Below are 14747 nucleotides of genomic sequence, written 5' to 3'. Positions count from 1 at the left end.
TCATTTATTTGTCATTAGGCCACCAGCCACCCTGCTTAATTAAGGTAGAGATTTGTACTTATAAAAAACATTGTTCTTTCCAAAAGATGTATTTTTAAAATGTTTATTTCTTTGAGGGTGGAGAGAGAGCACACACACACAAGTGGGGGAGGGGCAGAGAGAGAGAGAGACAGAGAGAGAGAGAGAGAATCCCAAGCAGGCTCCGTGCTATCAGTGTAGAGTCCAACCAACATAGGCCCTGATCCCACGAACTGTTAAGATCGTGACCTGAGCTGAAATCAAGAGTCGGAGGCCCAACTGACTGAGACGCCCCTCAAAAAGATTTCTATCCAGCATTCCCTCATCTTTCTCCTGGAGGAAACCCGGTTTAGGTGTGACCCAGGCCCGGTAGATTGGGGTACCCCACCTCCCACGTCCATGTTGTTCGGGGACTCACATGTGATCCAAGCCCAACCAGAGTCCTCTCCATGCTGCTCCTGTCATACCTACGGGCAAGGACACCTTTCCTTCCCTTTGTGGTTGCGGGCAGCCGTCTTAACAACCATGTGGAGTGATCGCGCGCCCTAATGGCATTGTTTGCCTCACCGAGCGCAGCTGACTGAACCTGATCGGATCTGCTCTAGAACTTCTTGGTTTGTGAGCCCCTGTTTTCTTCTTTGGCCGGAGCTTTTTTGGATTCGGTAACTTTCAGACTGCATTCAAGAGACCCAAGCGTAAGAAAATTATAGCCACCACTAACGAATCTGAGTTAGCTAATGTTCCACTCGCACCAGGCTTATTATTGACAGGCGGCAAGGCTGTTTTCTCAGTAAGAAAACTTGAAGTCAACGAATATCCTCCAGAGACTTCGAAGGAAATCGATGGTGATGTCACCGGCACCGCTATAAGCTTGGTTTTGCTAGCAAAAGCTTCCCCACGCCTTAAAACAAAGAAGTCACAGGCACAACATTCACAGGATTATTTTACTAGAATTTACGGGGGAGAGGATGATGTTGTCCGATTTGCACAGAGTAAATCTTCAGGTTGAACTCCTGCCAAATACAGGAAAATTCCAGTTCTTGTTTCAGTCTCCACTGGCCTGGGTACGGAAGCAATGCCCGCTTCTCCTGGCACGCGTGAGTCAAACTGTCGGTTACGTCTCCACCTTCTCGTGACCCTTAACTCTCTGCGTCAAGGCTCAGCGACCCCAGACACGAATTCTGGACAAACTTCTTCCATTTCTATGGCTTTCCTCATCCATCTGAGGATGTTGCCGGCTATCACAGAACTTCACCAACCATACGCTCTGGTCCATACGGCTTTCTTCTTAAACTCTGGGAGGATTCTCAAGGACAGCAGGGTGGCTGAGGGGACAAAAAAAGTGAAGTGTGCTGTTGCATGTGGTGAAATGCATCCAAGAAGGTCATTTGCTTACTTATTTTTAACTGTGTGTTTAGGTGAGAGAAGGCACGTGTGTGAGCAGAAGAGGGGAAGAGAGAGGGGGTGGAGGGAGAGAATCCCAAGCAGGCTCCAGGCTCAGTGCAGAGCCTGACGCAGAGCTCGATCTCACAACCTCAAGGTCACAACCTGAGCCAATATCAAGAGTCGGAGGCCTGACTGAGCCACCCAGGTGCCCCTGAAAAGGTCATTTAGATAAAAAAATGTGTCAGAACAGAACTTGGCTTTTTCTTACTTGGCTAAATCTTTAAGACTAAGCACGCCTTAGGCAGAATTTTAACAGTAGAAAGCTTTTAATAAAAGCTGGGGAAAAGGTTGTGTTTTTTTTTCAATTGTTATTTAAGTTATTCTGGAACCAGTTAACAGGAAATTCTGCAGATTTAACCAAAACTGACTTCTGGGATGCCACTGTTTTGTTTTTGTTTTTTTTTTTTCTTTATCTCATGATGATTACATAGGTGTGTTCCCTTTGTAAAAAACCTGCTTATGATTTGTACACTTTTCTACATGAATATGATTTTTCCATTACATGTTCAGTTAAAAGGTAAAAGACAGAAATAAAATACTGGTCCTGTGATGAAGTTATTAGGTTCATGTGCTCAATGGAACAAGCCTGACTGTACTAATCTGTATGTGACTATGTACCCACAAGTCTATACCTTTTCTTATTTGTCATGGGTCCCTCAGGGATCAATTTCAAGTAGGAAAGTTCTATGTAATTCCTCTAGGTAACTTATTATAGATCTTATTTTGGAATATTAACATAAATATATTGAGCTGTTATTTAAAATATAATAGTGTGAGGAAATGTAGGTAAGCCAGAGTTACACAATTCTTGTGTGTGACTCTAATAAGCCCTTGACTATATAATCAAATGAACATGTACTTCTTCCTTGACCCAAATAACTATTTTCCTCATCCATATCAAGGTGTTTGTTATCTTCATGACCTAAAACAGTGTATGTTTGGAGGAGCCAATGGTATTAGGGACCCATGGTCATTAAGCATGAGTTTAAACTCCTTGAGGCAAACAAATGGAGGAAATCCTAGCAAGTCTCTAGGGACGGATCGAGTGAACGTATGTCGGACCACTGCCCTTATTCTCAGTGGAGTTCTGTGGTTGATCACAATCCTCTTCCTATACATGCCCTCTGCCTATGCTGGGGGTAGGGAGAAGGATCAGAACCAAGAGATTAGGGAATTCTTACTTGTTTGGCAACCAAGAAATTATACCCCACTTAGAGAAAAGGACGGTCATACTATGGCCATTATCAGGCTGGACAGATAAGATTATCACAAGTGTAGGCCGACAGGTGGTTTTCCCAAGATGAGACCTTCTAGTGCAATATCTTACAGCATGTCAGAGGCCATATCAACAGCAGCCATTGGTTGGACCAGACCCCTGAGTCCTAAGACACAGATGACAATACAAGGTATTTCAGGCCAAAGAACCAACACCCAAAAGACTTCTCAGATTTGAGTAAAATAATATACATAATTTTCACATGAAGATATTCTATATTTGTGGTTCCTATAGTCATAGTTTAACAAATCAATAGAGAAGTATAAAAAACACAAAAACCTATTTAAATGCCTGAAAGTGTAGGAAATGTTCAATTCCCTTGGCATAGCTACACTATGCAGCTATTGTAAATACTATTAATGAAGCCAATATAGGAATAGGTTAAAATGCTTGAAAAGATGATTTTTAAATAAAAAAGGCAGTGTGCTCAAAGTGTCTATGTGTATTTTTCAGTTGCTTATGATTATAAACATGTTAGAACAACACTCATACGCAGAGAGGGCGAAAACTTCTTAGGAAAAAATACCAAAATTGCCATGGGGCAATGGGACTCTGGATTCGTCGTTGCTCTTTTCTGCATTTTCTAAAATTAATTAAAGTGATCTTTTGCCATTAGAATAAAACATTTAAAAGCTATTTAAATAAAAGTTAAATTTAAAGGCATGGAGCTCTTTTTAAATCCACTAATTCAAAATGCCACATGACGACGGCTCCAGATTACTTTTCTAAACTGAGTTCAGATGAGCCTTTCAGGGACCAATATATACGAGGATGTGGTTTCTGCAGCAAAGACAACCATGGATGGCTTTCATCTATGCTGGGCATGTAGTATGGAAGTAATACCTTTCAAAAGATCCCTGGATTTGGCTGAGAGGCCTTCTTTGGGGCTTTCCATGATGCTGAAGAGCCAGTCAATGAACTAGGGTGAAAAGAAAAGAGCAGGATCAGTGAAGACAGTCCCACTAACAGCAAGAGACCAGTTGGGGCCCTTTGGCCTGCATACACGCATACCAGTGCAGGAGCTCTGAGGTAAATACCGACCTGAGCCGGAGGAGTGGAGAGGAGAAGGGGAGCAGGCATAAGAGACGGAGAAGTTGGACACAGCTACCGTTTAGTCCAATGACCCAGCAAAGTCAAATCTCCTTCCCCTGCTAAACATCCTGAGATCTACTAGAGATTTTTAACTGTGAGGTAAACACGGGTCCCGAGGTCTCTTGTGTGCCATGAACTTTCTCTCTCATCACTCTGAGAGCACCGGAGAGGTTAAGAACCTTGCCCAAGTCCACTCCCAGTGAACAGCAGAATCCAGACTTGAACCCAACTGCACCTGACTTCAGAGCCTCACGTTCCTTCTCTGCATCACGCTGCCTGATTCCGTGTGCATCTAGGCCCAGACTCGTAGGGCGGGTGGTAAATAGGGAAACACATCAGACAGAAGCCTCTGTTTCTAACATAAGACATTCTGTAGGTGAGAACAATTTGTGCCCAAATGGATACAAAACATGATGTTGAAATCCAAGAGAAAGGCATAAAATAATTTACTAGATAGAGCCAAATGTGTTAACTGCAAATAAATCCTGCAAATGAGGTAGAAACTCAGACTACTCAGGAGTTTGACTGATTTCCCAGGGTAAAGACAAAATTGGTTTTGAATTAGATACAAGGTAATTTCATTAATGACTGAACGTTGTCAATCTTGACTCATGAAAAACACATACATTAGTCACGGGTACCGGGTATTTTAACTCTGGACATAGAAACTGGTTTGAAGAAAGAGTAAAACCGAAAGAAAATATTCCTAATTCTCTGCTTTAATTAAATTAAATTTTTTTTCTCCTTCTTCTTCTCAATTTTGTTTTTTAATATCCTACTGGTAAGTAAATAAATCAAGCACTACCCATACATAATAGATGCAAGATGTCTACATTGTAGTCCAAAGTGATGATGGTGTCCTGGGCCAGAAAAAACATGAGGGGATTCCACACTTAAAAATTTGTTTTGATTTAACATTAAATGGAAAACATAACATTTGGGACAATACTAATGCTTGAGAAAACAAAGGCATTTTAATTGAGATGCTCAGCGGAGTTGCGCATGGCTAACCTGTGGGTCCGTAGCTGAGAAATATTTTTAAAGACTAACGTTCAGATGTTTAACAGTAAGCTACAGAAAGTTGGCTTGAAGCTTTCAACTTCACAGAAATCCAGTTTTCATTAAATGGGATTCAAAGAAGAATCTTTCAATCAACTGTATTAAAGACAGTTCAGAGCCATTTCATGAGAAGCACAGGAAGTACGGTATTTTCAGATGCTCCGCACGACGGCTGAGAGCCCGGGGTAGCTCGACATTAAAAACCAAATGGTGCTTCCTGCAGTCTGATTTTCCTGGGGGCAAGGGTGATGGCCTTTTCAAATTTCCCCATGTCACCTAGCACAGGCCAGGAGCATGACGGGCCCCTGGAATGTGGCTGTAGGATGGCATGAGCTATGAGGAACCTTAAATATGCTACAAGAACACGGACACTCCAGATTCCCGTTTCCCCGACCCAACCCCCAGGCATGGTTGGTCATTCCCTCCATTATCCACCACCACTGTATTCTCCTTATGCAATCTTGCAGCCTTGAACTTGCCTTCCGGTCTGTCCTCCCTCCGACATTCTGAACGCTCAGGGACTTACTCATCCCGTCACCCCCAGGATCAAGAACACATGTGCCTTTAATAACGGAAGGCAAGTATAAGCTCCTCTTTCTGCCTCACCTCCAACTGTAAGCAAGTTATTGCTCTTGTCTTTGTTGCTGTTTTTAGCCAGCAGTTAGCCTCACTCTCTGAGGCGGAGTATGAAAACCCGTGGTGTGATGCCCGTTTCACTTTAACTCCCAACCTCAGTTCTACTGTAGAAATTGCTAAAGAGAAAATGGCCATCAGGGCGGGCGGCTGCGAACCTCACCTTCTGGGTCTGTTCCTTCCATGGCTCTTTCTGCAGCAGAATAGGCATGCTACTGGGAAGGAGAGTGAGAGTCTCCTGCAGAGTGACCCTGTGCATTGGACTCCTGCCAAGGAAGCTCGAAGCTGACCCAGCTGGGCCATTTTCCTGATGCCATGGCAACCAACTGGCACTAAGGCCAAGGAGGAGAGGGGCCGCGTGGTCTGCCCATGCAACCACTGCGATTGCAAATATCAGCAACAAGAAGTCCAAAGCCTACAAAGGAAATAGACACAAGGTTAGGTCACACGTTTTAACAATTTAAAGTAACACATGTACACATACACAGCCCCTATCACGACGCAGTGTTACCTTCCCCTTTACCCCAGAAGAGGAACCAGACTGAACGGCAAACTCCATTTCCACACTTAATAAACAGACATTCTAGGACTTTGGAAGGTTTTAGGGATCCTCTTTTTTAAGACAAACAGTTTCATTATTATTGCTCTAATAATGCAGGGCAACGTTATTTAATTCCTCACCATATTGAGATCCAGACACTCCTCTGTTTTGGGGTTTCCAAAGAGACTAAAGAATTCATTAGGAGGGATACGGAAAGGGATATTTAGATTTATTGTTACGTAGCCCCAACTGAGTTTTAGAAAAACGTATAGTCTGATTCTATTTTGAACAACAAATGACTCTCCACATGTATTTTATTTGTCTGTTCTCGATATTTAAATATTTGAGTGGCAAACACTTGATTTTGTTCCATGAATGCTGAAAATATAAGCATTAAGACAAAATAAAAACAAGCATTCTTGGCGGGAGTCATAACAAATCATTAGGCATTTTTTAAAACATATTTTTGAGTATTAGCAGGCATGAAATGAAATACACTCCCCAAACTCTCGATCCTGACCTACATCTATAATCCCAAGGTTTTTTTTTTTTTTTTTTTTTTTTTTTCTTTTCAATTTTACTTCCAGGGTAGTTAACATTCAGTGTTCTATTAGTTTCAGGTGTGCAATATAGTGACTCAACACTTCCGTGTATGACTCGGTGCTTTTCAAGCTAAGTGTACTCTTGCATCCCATACACCTATTTCACCCATTCCCCGGCCCATCTCCCCTCTGGTAACCATGTGTTTGTTGTCTATAGTTAAGAGTCTGGTTTTTTTGGTTGCTTCTTTCCCGCCCCTGCTTTGTTTTGTTTCTTAAATTCCACATATGAGTGAAATCATATGGTGTTTTGTCTTTCTCTGACTGGCTTATTTTGCTTAGCACTGTACTCTCTAGATCCATCCATGTTGTTGCAAATGGCAAGACTTCATTTTTTCTTATGGCTGAATAATACTCCATTGTGTGTGTGTGTGTATGTATGTATGTGCATATGTATGTGTATATATTTATGTGTATATGTATACACATATATGTACACGTACACACACACACACACACACACACCTTCTTTATCCATTCATCTACTGATGGACACGTGGGCTGCTTCCATACTTTGGCTATTGCAAATAACGCTTCAGTGAACACAGGAGCACTTATATCCCTTTAAATTAGTATTTTTGTATTCTTTGGGTAAATACCCAGTGATGTGATTGTGATTACGGATCATAGGGCAGTTCTACTTTTAATTTTTTGAGGAACCTCCACACCATCTTCCACAGTGGCTGCACCAGTGTGCATTCCCATCAACAGTGAAAGGATTCTCCGTATCCTCATCAGCATCTGTTGTTTCTGGAGGTTTTGATTTTAGCCATTCTGACAGGAATGAGGTGATATCACCTTGTGGGTTTGATTTTCATATCTCTGATGATGACTGATACTGAGAATCTTTTTATGGGTCTGTTGGCCATCCAGATGTCTTCTTTGGAGAAATGTCTCTTTTATGTTTTCTGTCCATTTTTTAATTGGATTGTTTCGAGGTTTTTGATGCTGAGCTGTAGAAGTTCTTTATATATTTCGGATACTAACCTCTTGTGGGCTAGGTCATTTACAGATATCTTCTCCCATTAAGTAGGTTGATGATTAGTTTTTGTTAACTGTTTCCTTTGCTGTGCAGAAGCTTTTTATTTTGATGTAGTCCCAACAGTTTATTTTTGCTTTTGTTTCCCTTGCCTCAGGAGACCTATCTAGAAAGATGTTGCTATGGCTACTATGAGAGAAATTACTGCTTGCGCTCTCTTGTAGGATTTTAATGGTTTCAGGTCTCACATTTAGGTCCTCAATCCATTTTGAGTTTATTTTTGTGTATGATATAAGAAAGCGGACCAGTTTCATTCTTTCGCATATTGTTGTCCAGTTTCCCCAATACCATTTGTTGACGACCCTTTTTCCCAGTGCATATTCTTGCCTCCTTTGTTGAAGATTGACTGACCATATAATTGTGGGTTTATTTCTGGGCTGTCTGTTCCGTTCCATTGATCTATGTGTCTGTTTTTGTGCCAATACCATACTGTTCTGTAATTATAGCTTTGTAATGTAACTTCAAGTCTGAAATTGTGATATCTCTGTGATATCTTTTGTGGTTCCATAAAAATTTTAGGATTGTTTGTTCTAGTTCTGTGAAAAATGCTGTTGGTATTTTGAGAGGGATTGCATTAAATCTGTAGATTGCTTTGGGTAGCATGGACATTTTAAAAATATTTGTTCTTACAATCCACGCACATGGAATGTCCTTCCATTTCTTTTTATCATTTTCATTTTTTTCATCAATGTTTTATAGTTTTCAGATTACAAGTCTTTCAGTTCCTTGGTTAAGTTTATTCCTAGGTATTTTATTATCATTGGTGCAATTGCAAATGGGATTGTTTCTTAATTTCTCTTTCTGCTGCTTCATTATCAGTGTATAAAAATGTAACAGGTTTTTGTATTGCTTTTGTATCCTGCAACTTTACTGAATTCACTTACCAGTTCTAGCAGTTTTTGGATGGAGTCTTTTGGGTATTGTATATACAGTATCATGTCATCTACAAAATGTGAAAGTTTGACTTCTTCCTTACTGATCTGGATGCCTTTTGTTTTTTTGCTGACTGCTGTGGCTCTCAGTTTTTCCCCACTGAGTATGATGTTAGCGGTGGGTTTTTTATATGTGGCTTTCTTATGTCAAGGTATGTTCCCTCTAAACCCATTTCGCTCCAAATCCATTTTGTTGAGTTCTTTTTTTTAATCATGAATGGATGTTGTATTTTGTCAAATGCTTTTATGCATCTATTGAAAGGATCATAAGGTTTTTATCCTTTCTCTTATTGACGTCTTGCACCATGTTGTTTGATTTGCAAATACTGAACCACCCTTCCATCACAGGAATGAATCCCACTTGACTGTGGTGAATGATTTTTTTAATGTATTGTTGGATTCCGTTTGCTAATATTTTGTTGAGAATTTTTATATCTCTGTGTATCAGAGATATGCAAAGTTTCTACTGAAAAATCTGATAGCCTTCTGGGGTTTCTCTTGCACGTAATTGTCTTCTTTTCCCTTGCTGCTTTTAAAATTCTCTCTGAATCGCCACTTTTTGCCATTTTGATTACTTTGTGTCTTGCTGTGGACCTCCTGGGATTGATTTTGTTGGGAGCTCTTTGTGCTTCCTGTATCTGAATTTCTGTTTCCTTCTCCAGATTCGCAAAGATTTCAGCTATTTAAAAACAAATTTTTTTTTAATGTTTATTTATTTTTGAGAGAGAGAGACAGTGCACGAGCAGGGGAGGGAGGGGCAGAGAGAGAGGGAGACACAGAATCTGAAGCAGACTCTGGACTGTTAGCACCGAGCCCGATGTGAGGCTTGAACCCACGAACTGTGAGATCATGACTTGAGCTGAAGTCGGATGCTCAACCGACTGAGCCACCCAGGTGCCCCAGCTATTATTTCTTCAAATAAAGTTTCTTCCCCCTTTTCTCTCTTCTTCTGGGATCCCTATAATGCAAAAGTTATTACACTTGATGGAGTCACTGAGTTCCCAAAGTCTGTTCTCATTTTGCCTCATTTTTTTCTTCTCTCCTGCTCGGCTTGATTACTTTCCATTACTCTGTCCTCCAGGTTGTGGATTCATTCTTCTACTGCCTCTCTAGTCTGCTATTTATTCCATCCAGTGTATTTTTAATTTCATTTATCATGTTCATCATCTGTGATTGGTTCTTCTTTATCTCTTTATTAAGGGTGTCACTGGGGCGCCTGGGTGGCTCGGTCGGTTAAGCGGCCGACTTCGGCTCAGGTCATGATCTCACAGTTTGTGAGTTCGAGACCCACATCAGGCTCTGTGCTGACAGCTCAGAGCCTGGAGCCTGCTTCAGATTCCGTGTCTCCCCCTCTCTCTACCCTTCCCCTGCCCATGTTCTGTGTCTCTCAATAATAATAAATAAACATTAAAAACAATTTTTTTAAAAAAGGGTGTCACTGATGTCATCCACTCTTCTTTAAAGGCCAAGTGAGTATAATCATTACTTTAAATTCTCTGTCTGGCATATTTATCTGTTTCACTTAGGACTCTTGCTGTGGTTCTGTCTTATTCTTTCAGTGGAGACACATTCTTCAGTCTCATTTTGTCTAACTCTCTGTGTCTGTTTCTGTATGTTAGGAAAAGTCGGCGATGTCTCCTGCTCTTGAAAGTAGTGGCCTTAGGAAGAAGAGGTCCTGTACACTCCGCAGGGCAGTTTTCCCCATTTACCGGAACCTGGTGCTTCAGAGGCGTCTCCTATGTGTGTTGTGTGTGCCCTGCTGTTGTCGCTTGACTGCTTTTTCCTTCAGTCCAGTCGTCTTCGGTGGGTCTCTTCGCCTGTCACCGGCAGCGTTTGGTCCCTGTAGTGCCTGTGGGCCAGTCCTGTGCTGCTTTGGGCTTGAGTTGAGTCAGACTAGGCATTTGCCAAAGATGCAGGGGCACCAAACTGCAGAGCACTTTCCCTGTGTCGTCCCCCGAGAAGCTTCTTTGGTTGACGCGCAGGGCCAGCCATCAGACCAGTCGTCTGCCCCCAGCCCATAGGTGGGGCAACAAGCTGACTGGCGTGTGTGGCTATCTTTCTCGCTCTCTCTCCAAGGCAGGAGTCGCTTTGGAGTGGCGCTGCTCCCTGTCAGGGCCGCTTGCACACTTCCAGGCGGGTGGCTTCGTTTTGAGTGGGCTCTGGCCAAGAGCTTACTGGAGGAGGTGGATCTGCAACGGGCTCGGGAGGGCGATGCGCAAAGCCCCCCCAAGACGTGCGCGCCAGGGTGAGGGGCATGCCACCGCATCTGGGGCCACAGTGGCCGGGCACGGTCTGCAAAGCGTTCAGGGGTAGGGCGTGCAGGTGGACCCAAATGCGCTCAGCTTTGCTGTGAAAGGAGACCTACCGCCACCACGGGGTCAGCCCGTGCGGATCTGCAAAGAGCGGGTGGGCGGGCCACTCAGTTTCAGCAAAGTGCGCGCCTGGCTTCCACGGGAGGGTACCTGCCGCCGCCACCGCTGCCAAGGCCCCGCAAAGCGTGGGTCGGCAAAGTTTGAGCAGGTCTGGGGAAGGGGATCCGCAGCACTGGAACTGGAGCAAGCCCAGCTGGGGGGGGGGGGGGCGCGGGTCGGAGCTGATCCACGAAGCCTGGGGCGGCAGGGGCGGGCGCAGCGTAAGCAAGTTTAGACAGCGAATGCGGGTGCCAAACTGGTTCCTACAGGTGGCGCTGTGTTCACGCTGGGGAAGGAGATGGTGTCTACCTCTCCTTCGTTCCTGGAGGAGTCACCCCGTGGACACTACCCCTCCGGACACGGACATGCTCTGAGAGAAGTAAATAACTCTCCTTCCCTTATGCCCCAAGCAGTTTTCAAATTGCTGCCCCTATGCGGTACCTCCAGAGGCCGTTTGTTGTGCTGTCTCCTTAAGGGCAGGGACTTGGTTTCCTCTGAGCGGCCAGGCTCTCCCAGAACCCCACCTGCTGATTTTTCTTTTTCTTTTTTTTTTTTTAAATTTTTTTTAACGTTTATTTATTTTTGAGACAGAGAGAGACAGAGCATGAACAGGGGAGGGGCAGAGAGAGAGGGAGACACAGAATCCGAAGCAGGCTCCAGGCCCTGAGCGGTCAGCACAGAGCCCGACGCGGGGCTGGAACTCACGGACCGCGAGATCATGACCTGAGCCGAAGTCGGACACTTAACCGACCAAGCCACCCAGGTGCCCCCCACCTGCTGATTTTTAAAGTCCCAAACTTTAAGTCCTGCTGGTTGGAAGAACTCACAAAATTAGCCCCCTCTAAACTCACGAGATCAGCCCCCTTTAGTTTTCAAAGCCAAATGTTACGGGGGTTCGTCTTCCCCACGTGGGCTCCCTCCACGCCTATGGTCTGTTTAGGCCCCCACCCCCGTCTCTGCCCCTCCTTCCCTCTTCAGCGTGGCCTCTTCTCTAGATTTAGTTGAGGAGTCTGTTCTGTCAGCCTTTGGGTCATTTCCCGGACTATCGACACTGATGTGAGTGTTCTCCAGTGTCCGTGGGATAAGGTGAGCTTAGGGTCCTCCTATTCTGCCATTTTCTCAGACTATATATCTCCACAAGCATTCCAAACCATCTGTCTAGGACCCATCCATCTAGAGTTGAGACTAATCTAAACACTCACAGACATGGTGAGAACAAGGGCCTCCTCCGACTTGTGATTTAAACGACACTCCTGTTTATCTGTATTTTCCAGGTTTTAAACAATTTTTTTAAATACATAAATAAAAAAGATGTCTGCAAGAAAACAGAACGTTGGCAAAACCTTAGGAGATGAGAAGGAAAAGAAGACAGATTCTGCTCGGTAAACACAAAGCTTAAGAAGTCTTCTTTACTTCCTTAAAATTCATAATCTCACTGATTACAATTTCAAGCCTACAGCCAACTCTTCTACAAAGCTCGTCAGCATTTCAAACAACATCCCAGCTTATACAAATGCCACTCACACCGTCAGCGTCAGCGGGATACCTGTGAATGAGTCATGCCTACAGAAAAAAAAACAAAATCTACTAAAAAATGCACAGTGGGCAGCAAAGTCAAGAAAATAAGCAGAGTGGAAAGCGTTGTCTTCCTTTTATGCATTAACCTTTTCTATTTTCATTTACCTACTATCAATGGTTGTGGATCTTTTTTGGGTCACACTTCATATTACAGGTGTGCTGAAACTCCTCTCACGCACGTTAAGCATCGGCGCGAACACAGATTACTTGCATCCGCTTCAGGAACCTCTTCAAACCAGGTGTTTGAAGACATTCTCTGGGCCGGTACAAATGCACCCCACCTCCTTGGTGGGGTCAAGGCCAAGGGCACAGAACCCTGGGTTCCCTCATCAGCTAGTGTCCTCTGTGTTCTGCCTGTTGAGGAACTTTTTCTGTTGAAAATATTTTTTGAAGGGCAGCCCTAGCAGTCTTTGGGAGCCAGGCAAGCACACCCATTTCCTTGTGACATCGGAGAGTTATCACCATCATTCCCCAAAAATTAAAAGAATGGGGGGGGGGCGGGGAGGGCGTGGAAAGCAAGCAAGCAGCAACCTTTTTTTTTTTTTTTGTCTTTGGGGAGAGCAAACATAAGTTGTACATTTTAAGAAAGCCACAGGTCACGCCTCTAGATTGTACCTCGTCAAGAGCCACGTTCTGAACAGAGGTAGACTGGTATGCAAGGTTTCTGATGTAACCCATCAGTTCCAAGAGCCATTCCATTCTCTTCAACACGCCTGAAACAGAAAAGGATGTTTTGGTACCAGACCACGGTTTTCCTATGAAATGTAAGACCCATCAGTAATAGCCATCATAACTAAAGCATAACACCCAGTGAGGATTCCATGAAACGGTTTCAAATCCTCTTGCGATACGTGAGACCTGTGATTTTGCGCGAGAGTTCTTTGACGCTCTGCGTGTCAGAGGGACCGTATTTGTGTCTTTCTTTTCAAAAGGTAATCTGTTCTTCAAAACTGCGCCCCCACTAGTGATAAAATGCACTTATTGGAGTTTCTCTCTCAGCATTAAACACACGGGGAGAAATCTAGCATGCCAGCAAGTCAGTAATGTCGACTGTTGTTTTTATAGGTCTTCCTTTAACTTAGATGTTCCCATTTTATGCCCAAATCCCGGAGAAAGCCTATCCCAAAGACATAAAAAGAAAAATAAAAGCCAGCTATTATACAGTAACTGGGGGACAAACACCAGCATAAATATTGATTTTTTTTTCCTTTCTTATTTTTTAAAAAGGAGAATTCCCAGCACAGTAAAGATCACTTGGGAAGGCTGTCAAATTTAAGTGAGGAAAAGGAGAACAGGAATTAAATGGGAAGGCCAGCTAGTTAGACCCAAAGGCCCTATCAAATTGAGTTCAGTTCACTTGGCGTATCCTCGTGTTTCACTGGGAACACCTAGTAGATTTCTTCTTGATAAATGCACTTGTGATTTAGAGTAAAAAATCTAGCTTTTCATCACAGGGTCATTTTTCACTGGGCAGACACTAATGCGGATAGGAGACAACCATCTCGATTGCCAAAGAGGAGAACAAATCAAAATTTCCTGTACCGTCTCACAAAGGGCACTACAATTCTGCCTGCCGGTTTTCACTCACAACCTTGAAGATACAAGATGATGAGGAAAATACAGAAGATACAGAACCAGAAGTTGCCTAGGGGCACTCGGGTTTCCAGGTCCTACCTGATCTACCGAAGCCGGGTGTCATTCAGAAAAGAACGTAGGCGTCACGCAACGTGACCAAAGGTGTAGGAGGAGAAATGGGGGAGCTGCCCTTTCAGATGACTATTAAAGTATAAATGTCTACAACGGTCTAAAAGTTCTACCATCTGATTCACTAGCAGAGAGAGCTTCAGGCCTAGAGCTTTGGGCTTGAGGATGCAGTTAGGGTGCCTAGATTTTATCCCTCTCACCCTTGAGAAGTTCTCTTTTAGAATAACGATGTAATTTTGTTGTGGCTGTTTTCTTTTTCTTTTTTTTACTTGTTTGGTAAATAACCACCCAAGAGCCATTCTCAAGAAAACATGAGGCAGAATCAATTGACATCCTGTTTGGGTAATGGAAGCAGGCAGAATCAACCTGATAAACTTGTTGATATCCTCGAGGGCCCGGAGGGCTAAAGACAATATGAA

At 43.4% G+C, this 14747-nt stretch overlaps 1 protein-coding gene across 7 annotated transcripts in view; it reads right to left on the bottom strand.

Moving 5' to 3' along the window:
* Positions 1–948: 948 nt before the first annotated feature.
* The window catches only part of FOCAD (focadhesin), a 324630-nt gene continuing 310831 nt past the window's right edge, over positions 949–14747 (bottom strand). For all 7 annotated transcript variants that reach the window (XM_023242354.2, XM_023242353.2, XM_045043365.1 and 4 more), the window contains 4 exons: positions 13240–13337; positions 5688–5939; positions 3584–3659; positions 949–1343 (listed from right to left, as the gene is read on the bottom strand). In XM_023242354.2, the coding sequence (XP_023098122.2) occupies positions 1270–1343; positions 3584–3659; positions 5688–5939; positions 13240–13337 (500 nt within the window). In that variant the 3' untranslated portion in view covers positions 949–1269. The remainder of the gene's footprint in view (positions 1344–3583; positions 3660–5687; positions 5940–13239; positions 13338–14747) is intronic.

The sequence above is a fragment of the Felis catus genome, chromosome D4 (genome assembly GCF_018350175.1).
Source record: "Felis catus isolate Fca126 chromosome D4, F.catus_Fca126_mat1.0, whole genome shotgun sequence".
Taxonomy (NCBI): domain Eukaryota; kingdom Metazoa; phylum Chordata; class Mammalia; order Carnivora; family Felidae; genus Felis; species Felis catus.
Note: the sequence above shows the minus strand (reverse complement) of the source record. Positions and strands in the feature narration are given on the sequence as shown.